Raw genomic sequence first — 22,426 nt, 5'->3', positions numbered from 1 at the left:
TCCTGTGTGGGTATTTCTGATTTTGCCGGAACTCTATCAGATGTTTACGTCATTATCAGCAGGACTGCCCAATACTGCTTTCCCCCAAATGTCTACCTCAGTCAGAAAATATGTTACTGCTAAGATGACAGAAAACTTTAGAGTGAGGAGGCTAATGTTTCCTTGGCCCTTACAGAAGAAATGTAAATAAAGGCCTGTGCTTTTCAATATAAGGGGACTTTCTACAAACTTCAAAAAGCAAAAACAAAAAGTCAACTCATGAGATATTAATTAAAAAGGTATAGAGACACATTTTGTATGTTTACCTTCCAGAAAGCCTTTCTGGAGCTGGAAGCATGGGCCACCTCATGTCCTTTGCCAGGGACCTGCATGATGGGCAGCAAGGCCATGCCTGTCCCCGTGCCCCTACCTGGGGCATCCTTTCTCAACCACCACACTGCAATAAGGCCTCAAACCGTGGCTGAGGCCTCACCTCCTTGCTAGAACATTCCTTGACCCACCCGGATAAATGTGAGCTACCTCCCCTCTGCGCCGAGACTGGGGCATGCTCTGAACATCACTCTGCGGTCTTCAAGCGCACGTTTTCCTTCCCACATCTGCCACGCCGTGAGGCTGTAAGCCCCAGTGGTCAGGACAATGTTACCATCAGGGTGACAGTTGCAGGGGCCAGGACGGAGTCGAGCAGGCAGTGGGTGCTCTGAACCCCTCCACTGAGTAAATGTGATGAACTGAATGCATGAGTGATTTAACGGGTGAATTAATTAATAAATGAGCGAAAAGTGAGTAAAAGAAGCAACGAATGAGTTAATGAATGAACAAAAGGATGAGGTCATGAGTGAATCAACAAATGAGCAGGTAAGGAGACACGAGAGGAAGCGGATAATCGAGTGTGGGAGTAAAGGATGGAATGGAACAAGTGAATGAAGGAACGGGGTTCTAAATGGGAAGTCTGCAGGGGAGTCACGGTTCCATCCGACTTTAGCCTCTCTGGGCCTTCTCCTCTCTAGCTTTGGCCCCAGCTTACAAGCTAGACGAGGGACTGTACCTGGCCCCCCTTTCCAGTGTTTCTGGCCCTGGGAGAGTACGGCTCACCTCTGCCAGGCTTGACTCCGAGTCATCTGCGGCTGCCATGAAACCGGGGCTACTCCTCTCCCCACACCCGCCCTCCCCCCACTCCTGCCGCAGACAACACCACTTACAGCTCAGCCGCACAGCCTCCCGGGCCACTTCTGGGTCTCGGCTGAGACGGGCCAGGGTCACCGCAGCCTTCTGCTGGACTCGCTCGCAAGCCGCCACCTCGGCAGGCGTTCCAGACCTTGGCTTCTCGGACAGCATGCCCATGATTAGCTGGACCCCTGGGTAGGAGGCAAAGAACAGGTGGCACCTGCCCCAGCAGGGAGCCTTCCCCTGGGAGCCAGCTGGGTAGAAAGCTGCAAGAGCTGGAGACTTAGGGGGTCTCCACCCCAGGAAGGAAGCTGGATGAGGCCATCGCTTCTCCTCCTTCTGCCCTGAGGATATCTCTGACTCCACGTACTAAGTCACTATACTTGGAAGGGACAAGGGAAGATATCCCTTTTCATTTTTAAAATGTGATTCCTGAGCTTCTATTATATGCATGACACTATATTGAATACACAATAAATGCATGATCCCCTAAAACCTCCCAGTAGCCCCATGAACTAGATACTAGTATAGTTTACTGTGAGGCCCAGAGAGAAGGGAAGTCTCTTCTCCAGGGTCACACCTGGAGTAGCTGGGGAGCTGGCATCAGAACTCAGGTAATCTGGTTATTCTCCAAGCCTCCTCCATCTCTGATTCAGCTGCACCTGAGATCGATCCAGAGGGGATGGGGCGCCAGGGGAGGTGACCCAAACCTGGGCTGGATAACCAACAGAGCAAATGTTTTAGAGGGAATTCAAGCCCAGGAGGAGGGAAGGTAACTGGATTAAGAGCTGTACACCTGAACTGGGTCAGCTGAAAGGACTTACCGCCCTCCCCTGAATCCAGATCTGTCTTCTAATTGCCCCATAAGCCCATCTCCACATTGATTCCCACCTCTGTGCCTCTGCCACCTAATTTTTCTGCATGGATGTCCTTTTCCCTCTCATACTCTATTTAAGTAATTCCCATCTTGCAGGTTGTAGTAAAAGTCCTTCTCCTAGGAGAGGTGTTTCCTACCTACCCCAGCCCACATCCCCTTCCCTACTCCCAGTGGCACCTGCCAGATTGGAACTTGAACCAGACATGGCCTACGGATATATTTTACGTTGCTTTGTTGCTCCACACACTGTCTAAACATTTTTAAAATTTTTTTCTATTATGAAAATTGGAAGACTTCCATTAAAATTCAGATTTCCATCAAAATCCAGCTTCCAAAAAAAAAATGCCTCCTGACTTCACACTGGGCCCACATTTCTTCATGACAATTTGCTGAAGCTTATTATAAGCTCCCTCTTTTAAGTGAGGCTGGCTTGGTCCCTGCTGAGTCTACGTCATCCATTCATATTACTTGTCTGGGTCTACAGGCATCTAAGTTTGGAACCTCTGACCATGGAACCAGAAGGATTTTTAGAGATCTAGCCCAACCCCCCTAACCCCCATTTCACAGAAGAGCACCCAAGGTCTGGAGAGAGAAAATGATTTCCCAAGTTCACACAGGAGTCTGTTCCAGTCCAAGACCTTAGCCACATGCCTCTCTGAATCATACTTGAGCCAAATGTGATTTCTAACTCTCCTAGATCCCGCCAATGCACAGGGGCTATAGGTCACTTAGTTATGGCCCTGGGACTATTCAGTCCTAGGGATGAGCCTTTTATCTTTCTGATGAGCTTCGTAAATAAATGCCCCTTCCTCCTTCCTACAGGCTCAAGGGACCCAGTCCCTCTTACCTCTGGCACCACACCTGCTAACCTTAGGGCAAGGTGCTTCTCTTCCCAAGCCTCCCACGGACCACTGAATGAAACATAGTCCTCAGGCTCCCTATGTCCACAATGTCCCTAAGACAAGGTCAAAACCATGAATGTCCTGAGGTGTGTATGTTATAGCCTGTGGGCACATGAACAAGGGGCACCACAATGACAACTTTGAGAAGTGCCACAGGCTCAGAAAATTTTACTAACTCCTGGTTAAGGTTCCTAACAAAGAAGCCATTTTCCCTACCCCCACTTAGTACCTGGGATCTGATAAAGAATCAAATAGTTTCTCATCTACTAGCAGGTAAACCCCAAGGGGTAAGATTTGTGTCCATTTCCTTCATGGAAATAGCTGAAGTATCTAGAATAGTGTTTCACTCAAATATTTGTTGAATAAATATCAAATGAATGAATATGAATGCCTTCACGTGAAAAGTCCTACAAATGTATAAAATCTAAGTTTCCTTTAAATATATACTTTGTAAGTCTTATCTAGAAAAAGATAAGATGCCATAAAATTGGGGCTGCCTAGGAAAATCCAGACTGTTTCGAAGTCCTGCACAGGCTCAATGCCAAAAAAATTGCCTGAAGGTTGGGAGTTACATCTTCGGAGACCAGACCCCAAGGCCCTGTTCCCTCCCCAACACTCTCTCCATCTCAGCCCAGCCCCTACGGGAGAAGACTCAAGAGGGATACTGATGTCAGTGGATTGACAGGTAAGAACTTGGGCTGCCCTGGCCTGCCTCCCCTTATAGGGGTGACAGCAACACAGTCTCTGACCCCCCGTCTGGCACCCATCCTCCAGCCCACACCACCAACACTCACACACAATTCAGGCAGGACAGAGACTCTGCCACGTCAGAGTCTCAGGCACTCCTAGTAAGAGGACTGCCTTTCAAAGCCCAGTCCCCACAATAGCCTTGTCTTGTTCCGTCCAGGGTCCCACTGAGCTCCCGCTGGGGCTGGCTGCCTCACCACCACAGCCCATCCCTCCAGTTCTGCCCCATCAAACACTCTTTAGCTGAGCCCTGTGAGACGGCCACTGTTTCCTGAAAGAGCAGGCACCCTTGGCCCCGCGTCCATTCTTTGCCAGATAGTCTTCTAACAAGCTGCCTATTCATCCTCACATCGGTCAGGGAGCTAGGTACATTCCCATTTTGCAAACAGAAAATCAGAAGTCACACAGCTAGTAAATTACAGGGCCAGCATTCAAGCCCAGCCTGTTTCCAGTTTTCCCCCCCGTGACGCCCCTCCCTCGGCTGCAATGTTTTATTGTCAATTTCACCCTATCTCACATTATCACTCTGACCCAGTTGGGCTCTCCTGCCAGGACAAAGCCAAGGATTTCTTTACCTCTGTGTGCATTTGTTCAGCACAATGCTGGGCCTGGAGTAGGTCTCTAACTGCTGACTGAACAAGCTTGTCAATAGCCCTTTGTAAGCCATCAAACCCCCTACAGAGGCCAGATGTTCTGACCCCAAATCCATAGGCCTCTGGAGACCTGCCGCTGCTGACCACTTGAACTTAAGGCTCTGAGTGCGGAAGGAACGGGCCTCGAATGACACCCCTCAGTCTCTTAGCCTCAGCTGGCTCAGTAAAGTTTTTCATTATTAGCTCAATCACATAAAATTAACTCAAAATGATGTCTTTCAATTAATGATAGGGCAATGGGGGATGGGGAATGTGTGTGTTTGTTAAAACAGCAGGATGACCTGAGAGAAGGGGGTTTAACAAGAGCAGAAGCAGCTGGCCCCGGGCTCTCAGCTCACTCGTCCTCATTAGCATCTCGGGTTTCCAACCAGCTGCTAATTGCTCCCTTATTTCCCAGTCACAGGAAGCCCTTGCTACCCCAGCTGCAGGGCGGCAGACCTGTCCTCTCCTCCCACAGAGGCAAAGACAGAGCAGGCTGCTCCCCCCACAGCGAAACCCGGTCCACCTCACCTGGACTCTGCGGACACCCTGGATGCAAGCGGGACCAGGGAGCCAGGGGGATGGCCATGCTCTCGGGGGAGGGGTCCGGGGGTCAGGTCTGCTCCCCCACCCTCACCTTCCTCAGGAGCTCCGGTTTTCTGAGGGAGGCCGATATGATACGAACGATCGAAAGTTCAAACATATCCTCTGGCAGGGAGAGATTTTTCCTTTTTTGGATCATAATGAAATATGTGTCTACTCTTCACCACCCTAGTTAAAATAGCACCTGCTAACCCCTCAGCTTGGGTGTACTTTACCCCCGCCCTGCTTTATTTCCAGCATGCCACCGGCGTCATCTGACGGGCTCTGTCTTCTCAGTCAGTGCCTGTGTCCCACGAGGACTGAAGTCCATTGAAAGCAAACAAGCACTTACACATTGGCCTGGCTCTACACATATGCATACACACAAACACACACATGATCATGTAAGTGTGGAGACACACACCCCCAATTCTCATACCGACACACAGGCCTTCACACAAACACAAAGGCACACGGTCCTGGAGAGCCATGTAATCCATGCAAGGTACACAGTGCTGAAAAGACATACCATTCTCCTGAATGATGTCAGAGGCACACTGCTCGAGGACAGACATGTTTGCCAAGATGGTCACAATCTGGAAAAGAGAATTGGGAATCTGAAAAACGGGCACCCTGGAGCCGGACGGTGCTCTCTATAGACAGGGGAGCCCGGAGCTACGAAGCTTTCCTTTAGCTTATGGGTCTTTCCATCTGCATGACCCATCTTCCCATGGTATGGCCTTCCGTCCCCATGGGCTCCTGCCTCCCACATGTGCCTCCCCCAGTCACTGGTTCCCACTCAGCAGCATGTGGCACTGGGGTGGCCCCTGGGGGCCCCAAGACTCCACTGGAGAAAGCAGTGTGGCTTGAGTGAAGATGGGGGGCCCATCACCTTTCTACTGGGTATACCTAGCTCCAGATCCTGAAATGCAGACAGAACCGGCTGACTCCTTCTTAGCCCCTCCCCTGGCTTGGGTTTCACTCATCCTAGCTTCTTCCCCTGATAGTGAACCCCACCTACTTTCAGCCTGAAATTAATGGGTATCAACGTCAAGTTATAGGACATGAGTAAGATTACAGGGCAGCATTACACCACAAGTGTCATGTATTGTATGGAATCTGGTGAGAAAGTTCTTGCTCAGCTGACTTTACGAGTCTGCAGTCTACGATCCTTGCCTGTTGGTCATCCCTGAAGGGCTCTGTCTGTAGTGAAGATATGATGAAGTCAGGTGGATAACGAGCCTGGTTACAACCATGTGGGCTGGGTAGCCAATAGCCCACCCCACCCCGACCCCTTGGCATAGTCAAGATTGCAGAGACAACTCACGGCCCAAAACTGGATTAAGGAATGGGCCATCAAGGGACCGCTTATAGACCCCCAAATTGTAAGATGCCAAAACACCACTGGAAAATGTTGGAAACTTGGTGCCTATTAACTCAGATACCACCCAAGACACTGCTCCAGACATAAATGGCAAAATGAAACCCACCCACTGCCATAGAAGCAGACAGCACTCTTGAGTGGTAATTTAAATAAATGATAAAACAAAACAGAAAACACTTCTCACTGGTGCAGTCCTATCTCTCTCCAAAGGGTTCTTCAAAGCTTGTGAAACATTATAACTGGAGGCCATGTCCCCACCTCTGAGGCAGCAGCTGACAGTCTACGGAGGACAGTTCTAGAACTGGATAATGCATAGTAATGTGCTGTTTACCAAGAAAGAGTATTATCTAGATTTTAATTGGTTCAATACTGGCATATTATTCTGCATAAAAAATGCATATAACAAAGCTCTTCTTCTGCACAGAAAAGAAAAAGTTTGCCATATTAATAGAGTATCTACCCCCATCCCCACTAAACATGCTGAAAAAGGATATGTGGATATGTATGCTTAGGCTGCTGTGTGTCATCCCTGAGGCTCAGCCCTGGTCAGGGGCCTGGCTAAGCATGCTGGGATGGGCTGCCAGGGGAGGAACGAGAGAATACCCCCAAAGCTCTATCCCATAGACAACTCTGCCCCTCCCCCCAGATGTTCTATGAAGGCTTCGTCCCTAGAAGCTCTTTTTCTTCCTCTTCTCAGACAGTGAGTGTGTATGGGCTGAGGGGAAGGAGTTAAAGGAAAAATATAGGTCACAGATACAGTTAAAACATGGAAGGTTCCCCAAGAGGCTTAAAGTGCACAGTCTTATGAGCAAGGAAACGAGAGGCCAAGTCTGGGTCAGACTGTGGTTCAATGGCCTTCTATGGGCCGTTAACAGTAGCAGGGTGCTCAACCTCTCTTCCCACCACCCAGACCCACCATGCCCCAACCGTCACCAGCCAGCCATTCCAAATAAAGACACTTCCTGGACACACAGATCCAAGTGGGAAGGTCGGAAGCAAGGAAGGAAGGACAAAATAAAAAAGGAAAAGGAAACCTTTGTCTGCAGCACCAGGTTCATTACGCGGCAATTACTAGCTGTGTCACGGGCCCAGGTAGGTCTTTGTGCCAGACTAATTTAGATCCTGTTAATGAAAATTACTTCCTCTTTGCAAAGCCTGTACCCCATGTGGTTTTCTGAGGTTCAGATGAAGTATTCAATTAAGCACAATTTGAATAAATGCCAATTATGCCCTGCTTTGAGTCCCCCTTCTGAAACATCCTTGCATGTGCCCTGTGAAGTAGTGGGGAAAGCGAATCAATACTTCTTGAAGTCAAGTGCAGGAATGGGATTTTAGGAACAAATGGTTTACCTTGTTGGAGACATGATAACAATGCCGTCAGGGGATAGTGCAAGAGCTGGGAAGTTTTCCCCTTGGCCCAGGCTGATTTAATCCTGTCTTAATTAATTGATTTTCAATTAAGTTCTAATCCTCCTGAGTGAAAGGGCACTATTCCCTCTGCAGTTAATTGGTGAATACAGAGGATATCAGTCTCAAGAGACGCCCCAGGTGAGAGGCAGTGCAGCGTAATGGCTAAACACAGGGATCAGCCTAGTTCCAAATCCTGGCTTTATCATTTCTTTTCCATAGGATCTCGGCCATGGTATTTAGCCTTTCCTTGGTTGATGAAGGTGTATTAGTTTTCTACTGCTGCTATAACAAATTACCACAGGCTCAGGCTTAAAACAACACAATCTTCCCTTGTAGTTCTGAAGGTAAGAAGCCTTCCACAGGTCTCGAGGAGCTAACACCCGACTATCAGCAGTGATGCATTCCTTCGGGAGGCTCTAGGGCAAAATCCACGTCCTAGCCGTTCCTGGTTTCTAGAGGCTACTCGCATTACTTGGCTCTCAGCTCTCTGACCTCTGCTTCCTCACTCGGAGCTCACTTTCTGACCCTGCCCCTCCTGCCTCATTGTATAAGAACCCTTGTGGTAAGGTTAGACCCGCATCGATAATCCAGGGTAATATTCCTTTACTAATATCCTTTATCACACTCGCAAAATCCTTTTGACCACATGACATAGAACACAGGCTTGGGGGATGAGAATGTGGACCTCTTTGGGGATGTGTGTGTCATTATTTGGTCTACAACAGGATAAATGTATAACATGATTCGTAAGATAGTTACAAGCATTCAATGAGCTAATATTTTGTCAAACACCCAGAACTTCTGCTAAACAAAATGAGCATAACTTCCTTCTGGGAAACAGAGCCTGAAAGTATCCAGAGCTTCAAGGATTATGTAAAGGAGTCCTAACCAATGCAGCACCCCCTGTTTCCAAATGTGCTGTTAATGGGAAATCATTCCTGAAGGGAGGCGAGATCCCAGAACAGAAGGAGCCCTTCCCAGTGGAGAACCCCCACACCCCACCACAAAAAAACTCTGTGCTCATTACCTCTGTGGCATTTTTCCTTTGGCCTCCCAAAGACTGCCTACCTTAGAAAAACTGGGGGGAATAGCAAATTGGCCCAGCCAATTAGCAGGGGACCTCCCATGTCACTGATTCAAGAAGAAATGCCCCATGTGGTAAGAAGGAAGTTGGTAAAGCCTTTTGATGTCAGCACACACAGAGAGAAAAAGGTTTACTTCATGCTGGCCTAGGGCAGATGCCCCTGGAACATTTGTCTGCAACTGATCCCAAGGCATGAACCAGGCTGGTCTTACATTCTCAACAAAGCCTGCCTGTGATCACACTCTGACTCTATCTCTGTCCCTTTCATTTTCTATCTTGTAAACTAACATTTTTTACATTGTAAACTAGGGAGACCATATCCTATAAAAATCAAGTGAGGATGATCCCGAATAAAAGGAACAGGTGTGCTCATATGAGAGAATTCACAACACAGAAAATCTGAGATGCATTTAATGAAAAGTTATGATTGCTTTTATGCTGTGCAGTAATTAGGACAAAAAGGCCAACATTTCACATGACTGTAATTAGAATTACTCTTTAATTGCTAGATGGAATATTTAGATTTCTACCATCACTGTGTTTACTCTCTAAAAGCTAGAGCAACAGTGTCAACAGCAGCCAGCAAAATCTCTTTCAGCCTCTAGGGGGAGCCCAGTGCTTCTCTCTGTCCTGCTTTCGTCCCTCCTTACCATTTTCTCTACCCCCCCCCCAAAAAACCAAAAACAAACAAACAAATAAAAACAAAACAAAACAAAACATAAACAGTCAAGGGGCGCCTGGGTGGCTCAGTCATTAAGTGTCTGCCTTCGGCTTGGGTCATGGTCCCAGAGTACTGGCATCGAGCCCCGCATCAGGCTCCCTGCTCAGTGGGGAGCCTGCCTCTCCCTCTCCCACTCCCCCTGCTTGTGTTCCCTCTCTCATTGTGTCTCCCTGTCAAATAAATAAATGAAATCTTTAAAATAAAGGAAAAAAAAACCAGTCAAGACAAGGACACAGGACACCGGACACTGGTCTGAAGAATTCCGCTTCCAAGAGCGGAAGGATGTGGTCTCTTTGAACGCACTTTCTTCCCCAATGCCAGGGAGACAAGGCAGTGCAAGGGAAGGCGCAGCCTCTGCTTCTCTCTCCTGAGCCTCTCACTCTATCTGCTAGGCATGGTCAGGGGCCAGGGAGCTGGGAACTGGGCAGGCCTAGACACCAGGAGCACCTGCCTAGGCCCGAGAAAAACACAGATCCCACTCTCAGGAACTTGGATCTTCCAGACCCAGCCTTCCCTCCTCACCACCAGAGAGACAAGACAAGAGGGCTGGGATTTGGACTCAGGAGAGAGAACCACAAAGGCCATAACACTGTCTTGGATGTAGGTCCCAGGCTGTTGGTGAACTAAGCCATAGGACAGTGCTCGGGGATTGCATCGAGGTTGGGGTGTGCGCCTCATAGGATCGAGAACGGGTAAATGCCAGATTACAGGTTCTGTGTTTAGTGTTCCCTTGGCTCTGTAAGAGGGGCAGGTCAGGACTGGGTGTTGTGATGCTGGTTTAGTCTTTATCAAAAACCCCCGAAACCCCACTCCCCGATCCACACACACAATTTGCATTTACCCACACAGACTGGAGCAACACATGCATTGCCTGACTCCACACTACACGCACCACCCCCACATCACCTCCATGTTTGGCGTCACCCTCCTTCCCCAAAGCTGACATTCCATCTCAGACCCATCCCAGTTCCTGGTTCTATCACAGACCCCAGCTCCATTCATCACTGAGTATCTGCTTTGCTTCCGACTACTTGATGAGCCTTCTGTCATCTAATCATCATAATGACAGGAAGGGGGAAGAAAGAGATTATCCCCATTACACAAATGAGGAAACCTATGGCTCAGAGAAGTTAAGTGATTTGTCTAAGGTCACACAGCTAGCAAGTGGCAGAGCCAGGATTTGAATTTGGGTCTGTCTGAACCCAAAGCCTCTACCATTACTACTATGTTCCGTGTGTCACATAGGTATATAGAAGGGTTTTATACAGTAGAGAGGGGCCTTTGCAACGTGAGTCGATTATAATCCCTACTAACTGGCATTTCTGATAATGGGTTCCCGATGATAGTATTCACAATGAGTTTTCAGAAATGCCACAAAATCTGAACATTCTAAAATACAAACCAATGCAATGTGCGTTTTCATGGGAAGCAGAAACCGGTACCTTCCACCTCTATGAAAGCAATTATTTCTGAAAGGTCACAGAAAGTCATGCTCAGGGAAAGCTTCTGTGGTGGCCTAGATCAGATAACTGGGTCCCTGTCATCTTAGGTTGCCACTGCCTTGGGGCAGAGCAGAGATGAAGCAGCCCCAGGTCGTGGCTGTGGCTGGATTCCCTGGGCAGCGTGGCCCCTAGAACATAGTTCCCGGGAATGAAAACAGGCCATGCAGCTGTCTGGTGAGGCAGGGGGTTCTGGATGCATGACCATGTCCACCTCCCCCACATTAGCAGCAGGGGTGGGGGTGGGGCGGGGATGAAGAGTGCACACCCAAGGTAGCCCTCAGCCCTGTCCACAACCCAATGCTGGGTACAAGATGACATGGCAATCAAGGCTTTTGTCAGGCTCTTGAAGGGAATTCAGCTTGCTGGGGTGACAGGGGTTCTCACGGAAATGGCCATGCGGAGGTGGACAAAATAGAGATCCAAGACCCGGGAGCTCTGCACAGTCCTGGCGTCACTGGCAGACGCATTACCGGAAGCCTCGAGGCATTTAATTTCCTAAGTGTTTCAGGGGGCGGTGAGCACTTCAGTGCCTAATTCATCTTCGTTGTCTTCATTACAGAGAGCTCTCTGATCACTTTAATCCTCCCCCTGCCACAGGAAAGAGCCATTTGTTTCTTTAATGGGTGCGCTTTCCCTAGCTAAGTGGCTGCTCTGAGTCACCAAGTAGGTGGGCAGAAGGTGAAGCTGTCCTGAGGATGGAGAGGGTTGGGGACGTGCCAGGCCCAGACTTGGGGGGAAAGAGGGGAGGGTGGGGGGTGATGTGGGGGGAGCAGAGAGAGTGTGGCAGGAAGACTCCAGATTCAGAAGGAACTGCCACCTGCATAGAGTCTGACCACCTTCTCTCCTGGCCCTGAACCCCCTCGTTCCGAGGAATCCATGAGGTTTCAGGAGGGGGCCGGTCGCTCCTCATGATACAAAAGGGACCTTGGCCCCTAGAGCTGCAGGATGTCTGAGCTGGAAGAGACCATGACCATTTTACAGATAAGGAAATTCTAGTCTGGAGGTTCCCCATTCGGGGCTGCGTGCCTCACATTTGTATTCATGTGTTTAGTTCATTCTTATTTCAACTTGGTGAAGTATGTCGTTTTCGACCCCATGGGCAGATGAGGCTCAGAGTGAATCGTCCCCAAGGTCCGTGAATAGAATAGTAGAGAAGCTTTTGGCCTATAGGGAAAAGCTTTTGGCCTCCAGAGAGCTGAAGCCATCCGGGAAGGCTTTCCAGAAGTTTCTGGGGGCAGGGGTCCAACAGGAAGCTGTGGCAGCTTTGACGAGGTGTTGGGGATAGGAGAAACAGACTGGAGCTAAGAGGCAGATAGGGGTGAATGGGGTTGGAGGCTGGGGGGACCATCGGCTCAGGCACCTGGTGGAAGTTACAGGGGCCTAACACCCACCTGATCCACCACCCCCACCTGCTGGTAGGGAAATAGGATTCTGAGCATGACAGGGGTGGGACAGGGTAGAATTCTATCACCTTAGAGCTCAGGGCTCCAAAAATCCCCTCAGTCAATGTTTTCCAACACGTTTAGCCATAAACCCTTTTTCCCCAAACAAAACTTTATGTGGAGCTCAAATATACAAAAACTCTGAGAGAGGGGTTGAGGCCCCGAATCAAGGCTCTGCTCCAGCCCCTGCCTTTCTGGAGGCAGAGAAGGGAAGAAACTCTCTGCAGGGAACAATGTCAGACTGGGACACAGAATTCTAGAGGAAGCCCAGGGATCTCCCGCTGGCATCTCTGCTTCCTGGGCTATGCCGGCATGGGTGGGCATATAGAGGAGGGCCTCACAGTGGTCAGGAGGGAAAAGTGAGGTGGGGAGTGGGCTCACAAAGATGCTTCAAGGGCAACAAGGCTTGTCTAGAGCATTTTCCTTGACCTAGAATGTGACTAGCAGGATGGGCTTTGTGCTGCCCGCCCACATTGTCTCCCCCAGAACCTTTGCCCTGGCCTCCCGACCTCTGTCTTCATGGCTGCAGGCTCTTGGCCTGCTCCCGTCTGGGCCTGCTCACCTGATCCCGAGTGTAAGGCGTATCCACTCGCTGCTTGTCGCTGCAAGCCTCCAGGAGGACGCGGATGGCATTCAGCTGCAGAAGCATCTCGCAGGCCATCGTGTCAAAAAAGGTGATGTTGGCAAGGGCTGCAGAAGCCAGCAGGAACACTTCCCCAGAGGAGGCCTCTTGGCACAGTTCTGGATGGTAGAGAGGAAGATATCAGCCTCCTTGCTAGGGCCCCTGAATCCGTTATCTCCTTCGGGTCCCGCAATAGCTCTGGGGGAAAGTCTGCGCAGGATACCCATTTTAGAGATAGGAAAGCAGTTGCCAGAGAGGGAAATTTATGTGTCTACATAAGTGGCAGAGCTAGGATTTGAATCCTGGTGTACGCCTTCTATTTACTCCCGTGTCCATTTAATCCTTAACCGGGAGAACACAGTGCATCAGGCCCTGCTGGTGTCTTGGGATGGCATGGTGAATAACACAGATCAGGGCTTTGCTCCTGTTAAGTTTACATCCTAGTAGTAGGTGGGAGAAAATAAGCTTTTTAAAAAAATGAATAAGATTATTGCAAATTCTAATGCGAGAAAGAAAAAGAACAAGAGCTAAGAGATTAACTAAAGGCCCAGTGGGGTGCATAAGGAAGGTTCCCCTAGGAAAGTGACAGCAGAGACTTGAAGGAGAAAATGAGGCAATCATGAGAGTATTTGGGGAAGAACATGTTCTAGGCCCAAGGAACCAGCAGCATGTACAAAGGCCCTGAAGCAGGAAAGAGCTCCCAGTCCATCTGTGTCTCCAGCAATGTACTCAGGACTGCTCCTGAATTTGCCTTAAGAAAGAAGCTGAAGTTAAAACATAAGGTCTCTGCCTTTCCAGCTGCCATCAGCAGAGTTTCAGGATTTCCTCTGGTCCCAAGAAAAGGGTCACATGGCTGTGGAAAATTCCTACACCAAGCCTTGGGATGCCAGGCTCTTTCTTTTGGATCCTAGTGGCCATGACCCAAACCTAACCAGAGCTCCCCAGTATAATCTGCAAGTGATGAATCTGATGGGTCTTTGCAGAGGAGGGAACATCCCCCACACCCTGTAATTCTCTACCATTTAACACATTTCCCCATGGGCTCCACTTGACCCCAAATGGCCTCCTGCCCCAGGAGAAGGTGTGCCAGCCACCCACTCCAGTGGACTCAACTTCGGACCCTCAGCTCCCACTGGAGCACCATTCAAGGTGCTGCTGCGTCTAGGTTACTCTCCTACTGATCACACCTCTATGAAAACATGGGGAGAGAAGCCACTCTTCAGGAAAATGTGCTTCCAGTTTCTGACATTGAAGCTGGCACCTCTTGTCCCTTTGAGTGAATACAGTTAACTGGTCCCTTCTTAAACAGGAACAGAATGTAATATTCATTGGGCCACCTGCTATGTGCCTTGCCCTGCACCATTAAATTCTGAGCACCCTTAACACAGCAAAGACTGGTCTCTCTTTGCAGGTGTAGAAGCCGAGGCTCAGAGAATCTTGTAGCAGCAGTGATGTTCCCATTTGTTGAGTGTTTACTTGGTGCAGGCACTGCTGTGTACCGTTGATCTCCTGAAGCCACTCCACATTCACCATGATCCAACTTTCTATCACAGTTTTATAGTGGGAGAACTGAGGATTCAAATATGAAGCAATTTTCCCAAAATTGGGGAATTGAGGAATACGGGGTCATTGTTACCATCTAGACTCAAAGGCAGGTCGGCCCGATCTCAGTCTCCATTCTTTCGGCATCCCAGGCTGCCTCTTGTCACTAGGCCTCTTTGACTTTGCCCCAATGGTTTTCCTCCATATTTAGCTTTCAGTCCTACCAGGGAGGCAATTTCTGCCCTTGGGCAGTGCTGTGGCCCTCAGCCTAGGTGGGACCAACTAAGCAACTTGGCACCTTGATCTAATCCTCCAGGGCAAAGCAGCGGATTTGCCCAGAAATTCAGAACTCTGTGATTGCTGATTTCCAATGACTGCCCTCTCCTCTAATTTGGAGGAACCCCTAGGGACAAGCCAACCTTTTCCAGGCCACCTCCTTTTACCCAAAGTTTGAAGTGAGACCACATGAGTCACTGGCCCACTTTGCTGTAAAGATTTCTTCTAGATCCAAACACCCACACTAATTCTCATGCAGTCACGGATGCCGCCAACACAGCAATTATTAACACAACCACCTAAGTGCCTTTTAATTTGGGTGCACATTTATTTAAACTACAGTCTGAGTCACCTGGGATGCGTTAGGAAGATTAAATTGAGGATTTCAATGACTCATTTATAAATGTTTCCAGGGAATAGCAAGAAATTAGAGGGCTATTTCCCACCAAAGAACAGAGCCCTGGCGTCCTGCCCAGGAAATTCATCCCATCTGCTGACTCTTGGAGTAGACTCTACAATGCATCTTCATCAGGGGGAAAGAAATAAAGAAGTTCCTCTTCTTCAGGGAGAAATCCAACCTGGACCAAAAAGTAGGGATGGAGATACAGCAATAGTTGGAAAGCTTATTTAGACTATATAGATTTGGGGATGTTTAGTTGTTTCTTGCTTATACATTGGGAGATTTTCAATAAAATTTAGGATTTTTGTCTTGTCTTTAAAAATTGGCCTTTCCTACATGGCAACTGATCAATGGGGAGTTTAACAGTGACCACCACCCACCCTTCATCAATATAAGTGATTTTCAGTTTCAGGCAGGATTCAAATTTTCTTATTTTCTTCTTCCATATGGCCCTCTTCAACCATTTGTGTTTCCTGCCTGGCTCTGGTGGAAGACTGAGGACGAGACTCAAGGCATAAGTGAATCCTCACAATGTTATGTTCCCTTAAGAAGGTTCCTCAACCTCTCTAGACCTAGGTTTTTTCTCCAATTGAGTGAGCATTGAACTTTCTGCTCTCTTGAGTTCTCTCCAGCCAAGACTTTCAAGAGTTGGCTTCTAGGTTTTCTCAACTTTGAAGAAATGTAGATCCTGGCAAATTGAGGTATCCCAGCCTGGCCTGTGGGTGCCACTGCCCCCATACCTAGAATCAGCCATAAAGTCAGGGTAACTGATGACTCTTCTGTTCAAAGTCCTTGCAAATCTGAAAATTCTAGAGCTAGAAGTACTCAAGAGAAATGGCTCCAACCTCATGTTTGCTATATCAGGAAAATTGTGAAGGGCCTGCCCCAGGACTGCTGGTCAACAGCTGTTTGTTGAATAGATGAATGAAAAGACAAAAGTCACACTTGAATGTTCTGACTCCTAACCCAGTTTCTGTGCTGCTCCTATATTCATGCTACTCCAAATCTTCCCAGGCCTGGTTTGATGGTCCCAAGAGTGAAGGCTGGATTTTCTGATGAGACTAATTTTCATTCAGTTTCAATGGACATGGAGACAGTGGACATGGAGACAGTGACAGGGATAGGGGCAGAAGTAGAAACACACACCCTTGCCAGCACTTATAAAAGAAGGATGTGGTTTGCAAAACCAGTTTCCTGAGGATTTTATCTAGAGAAGTCTCAGCTTCAGCAGTTTTGGAAAGGGCAGCTAGAGGAAGAGAGTATTCTAGATCTCAGACTATGATTCTCCAGCCAGGAGTACACAAGTCTGAATGGGGGAATCCAGAAGAGTCAAAGCCTTCAAGGCCCTGGGCTGTGGGCCCAGTGGTGGGGTTGCAGGTGGTAGGCTGGCATATACCAGTGCCTTCCGAGAAGCTTCGTGCCCCTTCATTGTTGTCCCACTCATTGTCTATAATAGTCTGAGACTTCAGGAACAAAACCCGTCAGAGTCTTTCTGGTCAAGGATCTGAACCTCAAAATCCAAGGTCCTCCACATCTCCACGGGGCCTGTCCTGGTCTCTGTTCTGAAAGGTCCATTAATCCCAATGTGACCTTAACTCAAAGAGCTTCTCAGAAGGCTGCATACATTTTAATAGGAGATTTGAAAAAGAAAGTTCTTTCCCATCTCTGCTGCATGAACAGTGGGATTTCAGCTAGTGTGACATCAGTGCAAGCTACATGGGGTGCAGTGAGTGTGGGCGTGTGATGGAGCAGAGCAGGAAGGCGTCCTTGGCCCCCGCTGAAGACAACTATGACAAGTCCCACTCACGCAGCAGTCCCCTCCCGCCCAGGGGGACTCACTGACAAGAGCTGTCACGATTTCTTCCATGCTTTCCAGAAAGCTGCTGAGGTGCTGAGTAAAGGGCAGGTGTGGGGATGTGACCTGGGCGACCACAGCCGCAGCCTCAGCCCGCGTGGCCTCTGAGTGGCTGTCATCGGTCAGGATGTCGGCCAAGCATAGAACGCCGTCCACCTGCAGGGGGAGAGAGGGCACGGCCCTGTACATCCCAGAAGAGCGTCACTGCTCACGACAGTGTGGAGATAGACACAAGCCCCCCACAGGGTCCAGCCAGTCCAGGACTCTGTGTAGAGCCAGGAAAACCTGGTGACAAGGCCCCCAGAAGGACCCCAAGTCTGGCATCTGAAGCCTTACCCTTGGCTTCAGCAGAGACTGGTGACCTCCCACGAGCTTCTTAGATAGCAGGCATCAAGCCAAGTGCCCAGGGGCTAGCCCCTGACCATGCACCACAGCAAAATACAGTACAAAAGAACAGTCACTTAGAACTCCCATACCCCGAGCTCCAGCCCTGGCCCCCTCTTACTTGCACCGTATGACCTGGCCGTAGTCACAGCTTCTCCGAGACTCGGTATCCTCATCCACCAACAGGGTGTTGGGGGTTAAGGTGATGAAGTAGGTGATGCAAATCCAGACAGGACGCTTGACAAGTGTTGGCTCTCTCCTCCCTTCCTTGGGTTAGCTCTAGGCTGAGCTCAACCTCCTTCCCTCCCTATCCCATCCTCCACCATCCTTGCCCTCTAGAAAGACGGCTGCTCCCCTAGAGGCTTGCTCCCTCTGCCTAACCAGAGAGGAATGAACCTGGGTGTGGTGGGATAGGAATGCCAGATAAAGGCTTCAGCTTCCCAGTTCTGCCTCCATCAGACTTACTTACTCATGGCACAATAATAGCTTCTACTTATCAAGGGCTCATCCCTCCAAGTGCAGTATGCATACCATTTCCTCCTTGTCAGAAGCCTGGGAGGCCAGTGTGATTAGTCTCCCCACTTTACAGATGAAGAAACCGAGACACAAAAAGGTTCACTGACTTGCTGCAGATTACAAACCTTAAAACAAGTTGGTTTGGAATTTGAACCCGAATTGTTTAGCTTCAAAGCCCACGGTTTCTATCAGGACATCATATGGCCTCCTGAGAAGTCACAGCTGAGCTCAGACCCCCGCCTCATCAAGCATCACTAGATGAGTCTTTCTGGAGAAAGGCAGGGGACGGGTGGTGGGTAGTAACATATCAGAGTTAGCTCAGCAGGGTGCCTGCTGCCCCTGAGATGCCCCAGGACACCAGCCTGCTTGAAGACCGTGTCATCAAGAACCCAGAAGTCCTTCCCCTGCTAGGAGTGGGGGGCGGGCAGGGATGATGCCGGGAAGAACCAGGGAGAGGTGAAGTGAGGGGACCCCCATGCCAATGCTCTCCGTGCCTGCTGCAGGTCCGGGGCTCCTGTCCCTACACCTTCACTTCCTGCCACTCAGCTCAAGCAGCTCTCCAGAGGTCAGTGTTTCTCTTGACTAATTACCACCATTGACTTCTGGGCCTCCCTTAAATGGCTCTTGGGAGCTGTAAGGCCCATTAGCTGTAAAAGCCTTTGGCAATCTCAGACTCAGAAAGAGACGAACGAACGTGGGAACAGGAGCTGGGGGAGCTGTCCACAATAAAACTCACCTGGAAGTGCCTAATAAAAAAGAACAAATAGCAGCCAGGCGGCCACTGGCAGGACTGGACTCATGCCAGACATCTGACTAGGGGGCCTTCAGAGGGGCCCTCACTGGGGCCCAGGTAAGCAAAGGGGGCTGCTCTGGGCCTCGAAACAGGAAGCAGCCCTATTTGCAGCTTGCCAACGTAAGAAACCTCTTAGACCTGCCTGGCCCTTATCCCTTTCCCCCTTCCAGCACTATCCACTGCGACAGCTAAGGGTCTCAGTTATCTGATCTCCTAGTCTGATCTTGGAGGCAAATGGAACTGCATTCCCAAACCCATCTGAGAGTGCTGGTCAGGCCCAAACCAGACCTAAACCTAGTCCCCAGTACCTGCTTGGAGATGGGCCACTCTAAACACACTAGAGAGGCCAGGGGCCAATGGTCTCCAAGGGCTTGGGCCATCAACGGCTGGACGGCAGGCTTGCTTCCCAACCCAAAATGCTCCTCAGCCAACCCGCCGAGTGTGATTTCCCTGAAACAGAGGTAAGCCAGGGCAGGGTAGCCCCTGCAGTGAAGCAGGAGGCTCATCCACAAATAACCATTTTACAGTGTGGTTTCCCATGAAGGTACCCTCTGGGGAGGCCCCTGGAAGCACCCTGACTTAATGCCCACATCCCAGCTTGGGGTGGGGGCCCTCAGAGCTCTACTAGCAACACCACATTCATCACACTGTTTCTCCAAGAGGTGTCTGAGGACCAGCTGCACCAAATTCACTCAGGATTTCTCTAAAGCACATTTCTGGGCCCCACCCAGACCTACTCAGACTCTGGGGAGGCCTGGAATTTTCCTTTTAACAAGGTTTACAGATGACTTTATGCCCCAGCAATTGGGAGCAGCACCACTGTGATGTGATTCTGTCTCCCCTGTCTGAGTCCTCTGTCGCCCTGGACACTGCATGCCTGGGGACGGCAGCTCATTCAGGCCTCACATGTAGTAGCAGGCTTTGGGCACAGGAGGAGTAAATGCAAGCGAGTGACAGTTAGCCAAAGACTTGAACACACACTTTAGATGAGTAAAGGGAGAGGAACGGCATCACAGACAGAGGAGATATTGGGAGCAAAGGCCACCACAGGAAAGAGCAGCTCCAGAAAGAAAGAGCAGCTCCTGGAGTCCACAGATTCCTGACCTCAAGAGAGTGACTCTGACTGAGCCTGATTCCTCTTCTGCCCTTAGATTTCCCAGAGAAGAATGTCTGTGGTGTCCTGTCCTTGCAACTGCCCGCTGTCCTGCTTCCCTTATGTTTCAGATCTCTTCTGGTACCTTGTTAATTACAAAATATACCATCCCTTCCAAAGAGAATACATGTGTGTGTGTTGCAAATGTATGACATACAAAAAAATATCAAAACAAACACCTCTCTGTGTGTATGTATATGCCTAATATCCAGAAATTCTACTATTAGGAATAAAATAACATCAGAAAGCCCCCAGTATGCAGTTCTTGATCTCATACCTCTGTTGTTCCCTGGTGGATGGGCCACTACCCTGAATTTTGTGCTTATTATTCCCTGTTTTCTTTAGAGATTGATTGCATGTATATTGCTTTACAAAATTTTGAACTTGACATAAATGGTATCATACTGTATATAGCATTTTGCTTTATCCCCCACTCAGCATTATGTTTGGGAAACTCCTACCTGTTGGTGCCTGTGGCTAAAGTCCATTTATTTTCACTGCTGGGTGGTATTTCATTGTATAAACTGATTGTGATTCATTTATGTATTATCCTATCGATGGTCATTTGAGTCATTTCTCAGTTTTTGCTATAATATATAATAATATTCTGTATATGCTGTATAATATACAGTAAATATTCTTCTAAGTGTCTTCTGGTGCACAGATGCCAGATTCTCTAGGGGTCTCCATCGAGGAGTGGAATTACTAACTCACAGGGTTTGCGCATCTTTAATTTTATTAGTATTGTCAATTTGTTCTGCAGAACAGCTGTAGCAATCTATATTCCCATCAGTAATGTATAAACTCACTTAACTCCATATTCTTGCCAACATTTGGTACTGTCAGATTCTAAATTTTTGCCAGTTTGGTGGATATGCAGAATTTGTATTTTAATATGCATGTCTTCACTTTCTACATAGAAGCTCAGAGCCTTTTCATGCTTCCATTTTACTTTGATTAGGTTTGGCTTTTGATTTTGGTTTTTGCCATTTGGACTTTTTCTATGAATTGCCTGTTCATGTGTTTTGCCCATTTTTCTATTTGGGAGATTGTCACATTGGGCCAATTTCCTCGGCCTTTGGCTCTGACAATAATGATGTGCCACTCTGCCTGCTGTCAGCAAGATGCCACTAGCCCAAGTTGATCTCTGTGTGCATCACCCTCTCAGCAACTCCAACCCAGCCAGCTCATCACAGTGAGAGGCCTGGTGGGACTATATCACTGGGCTCTAGGCTTCCCAGTGCCTGAACCCATTCCTGTAGCATCAGAACATGCACAGGCTCTGGAGTCACACCTACCTGGGACTGCATTCTGCTTCTGCATCTTACTAGCCGCACAATCTTTGTACTTACTTTGAGGCTTTATCTCTAAGTGGGGGTAAAAATACCCACCTCAGAGGATATTGGAAGTTAACAAAGATAATGCAGGTAAAATATCTGCCACATGGTGGTTCCATCATCCCATCTCTTCCACACTTGATGATTGTAGACATCTCCAGATCTGGGGCCCTGAGTCCTACTCACCTTTCTGTAGGGCCCCCCCAAGACTGAGACCCCACTGGGAACCTCAGCCCTCTGGGTTGGGGCCCACAGGTTTTCCTACTTGTTTGAGCACCAACTCATGCAGCCCAGAACTAGAACTTTTAAAAGAGGAGTGACTCCTATTTCAATTCCTGACCAGCACCAATAAGATGAATAACTACAATCCCTCAGAGGAGAATAAAGAGAAAAGTAGGATAGTCTCTGCATCTCTTCATAGCTCATCAAACATTAGTTGTGCACCTACCTTATGACAGGCCCTGAACTAGGCACTGGTACAAAGATGAATCAGGATGAAACAAGAGATGGAGAAACAAAGACAGAGAGATGCACAGAGAAATAAAAGACAAAAGAGAGAGAAAAAAAATCACATGCTTAAAAAGGATTTGGGGACTTGTCTGGCAGCCTCCCAGTCCCTCTTTGACTTGGCCTCTCCACCTTGGTGCTCTCTCCTGCCTGGGACTCCATGATACCCCATTTGGGGGGCTCATCTCTTCCCTAGCTAACTACCACTATCGTTTGCTCCTTTAGTCTGCCCTCCTTTGCATGCACCTAAGGTAGCTTACCCCAGGTTCCCCCATTAGCCCCCTTTGTACCATCTCAGTCAAGAGTGCCCAAGCCAGTTGGCCTCAGTGACTCACTCTGATGATTCCCAAACCCAGCTCTCCAGCCCTGACCTTCTTCCCTGAGATCCACATCTACATTTCCAACCTGCCACTCAATCACTTTATGTTTAGCTCCCAAATTAATTTGCCTGGATATTCCATAGGCACCTCAAACCCAGTTCGCCTAAAGCTTGAGTGGTCATCTTCCCAGTCCCTGCCCCAACTCCCTTCTTAGATTCAGGTGAGATGTCACCTCCTCTGTGAACACATGCCTGCCTCCCACAGTGTGTCTCTG

At 48.8% G+C, this 22,426-nt stretch overlaps 1 protein-coding gene across 4 annotated transcripts in view; it reads right to left on the bottom strand.

Moving 5' to 3' along the window:
- The window catches only part of INSC (INSC spindle orientation adaptor protein), a 120,458-nt gene that overhangs the window by 6,962 nt on the left and 91,070 nt on the right, over positions 1-22,426 (bottom strand). For all 4 annotated transcript variants that reach the window (XM_059137002.1, XM_059137026.1, XM_059137010.1 and 1 more), the window contains 4 exons: positions 17,127-17,298; positions 13,010-13,188; positions 5,434-5,500; positions 1,200-1,355 (listed from right to left, as the gene is read on the bottom strand). In XM_059137002.1, the coding sequence (XP_058992985.1) occupies positions 1,200-1,355; positions 5,434-5,500; positions 13,010-13,188; positions 17,127-17,298 (574 nt within the window). The remainder of the gene's footprint in view (positions 1-1,199; positions 1,356-5,433; positions 5,501-13,009; positions 13,189-17,126; positions 17,299-22,426) is intronic.

Source organism: Mustela lutreola, chromosome 1, assembly GCF_030435805.1.
Source record: "Mustela lutreola isolate mMusLut2 chromosome 1, mMusLut2.pri, whole genome shotgun sequence".
Classification (NCBI taxonomy): Eukaryota; Metazoa; Chordata; class Mammalia; order Carnivora; family Mustelidae; genus Mustela; species Mustela lutreola.
The sequence above is the reverse complement of the archived record's forward strand: the minus strand, read 5'-3'. Positions and strand labels throughout refer to the sequence as shown.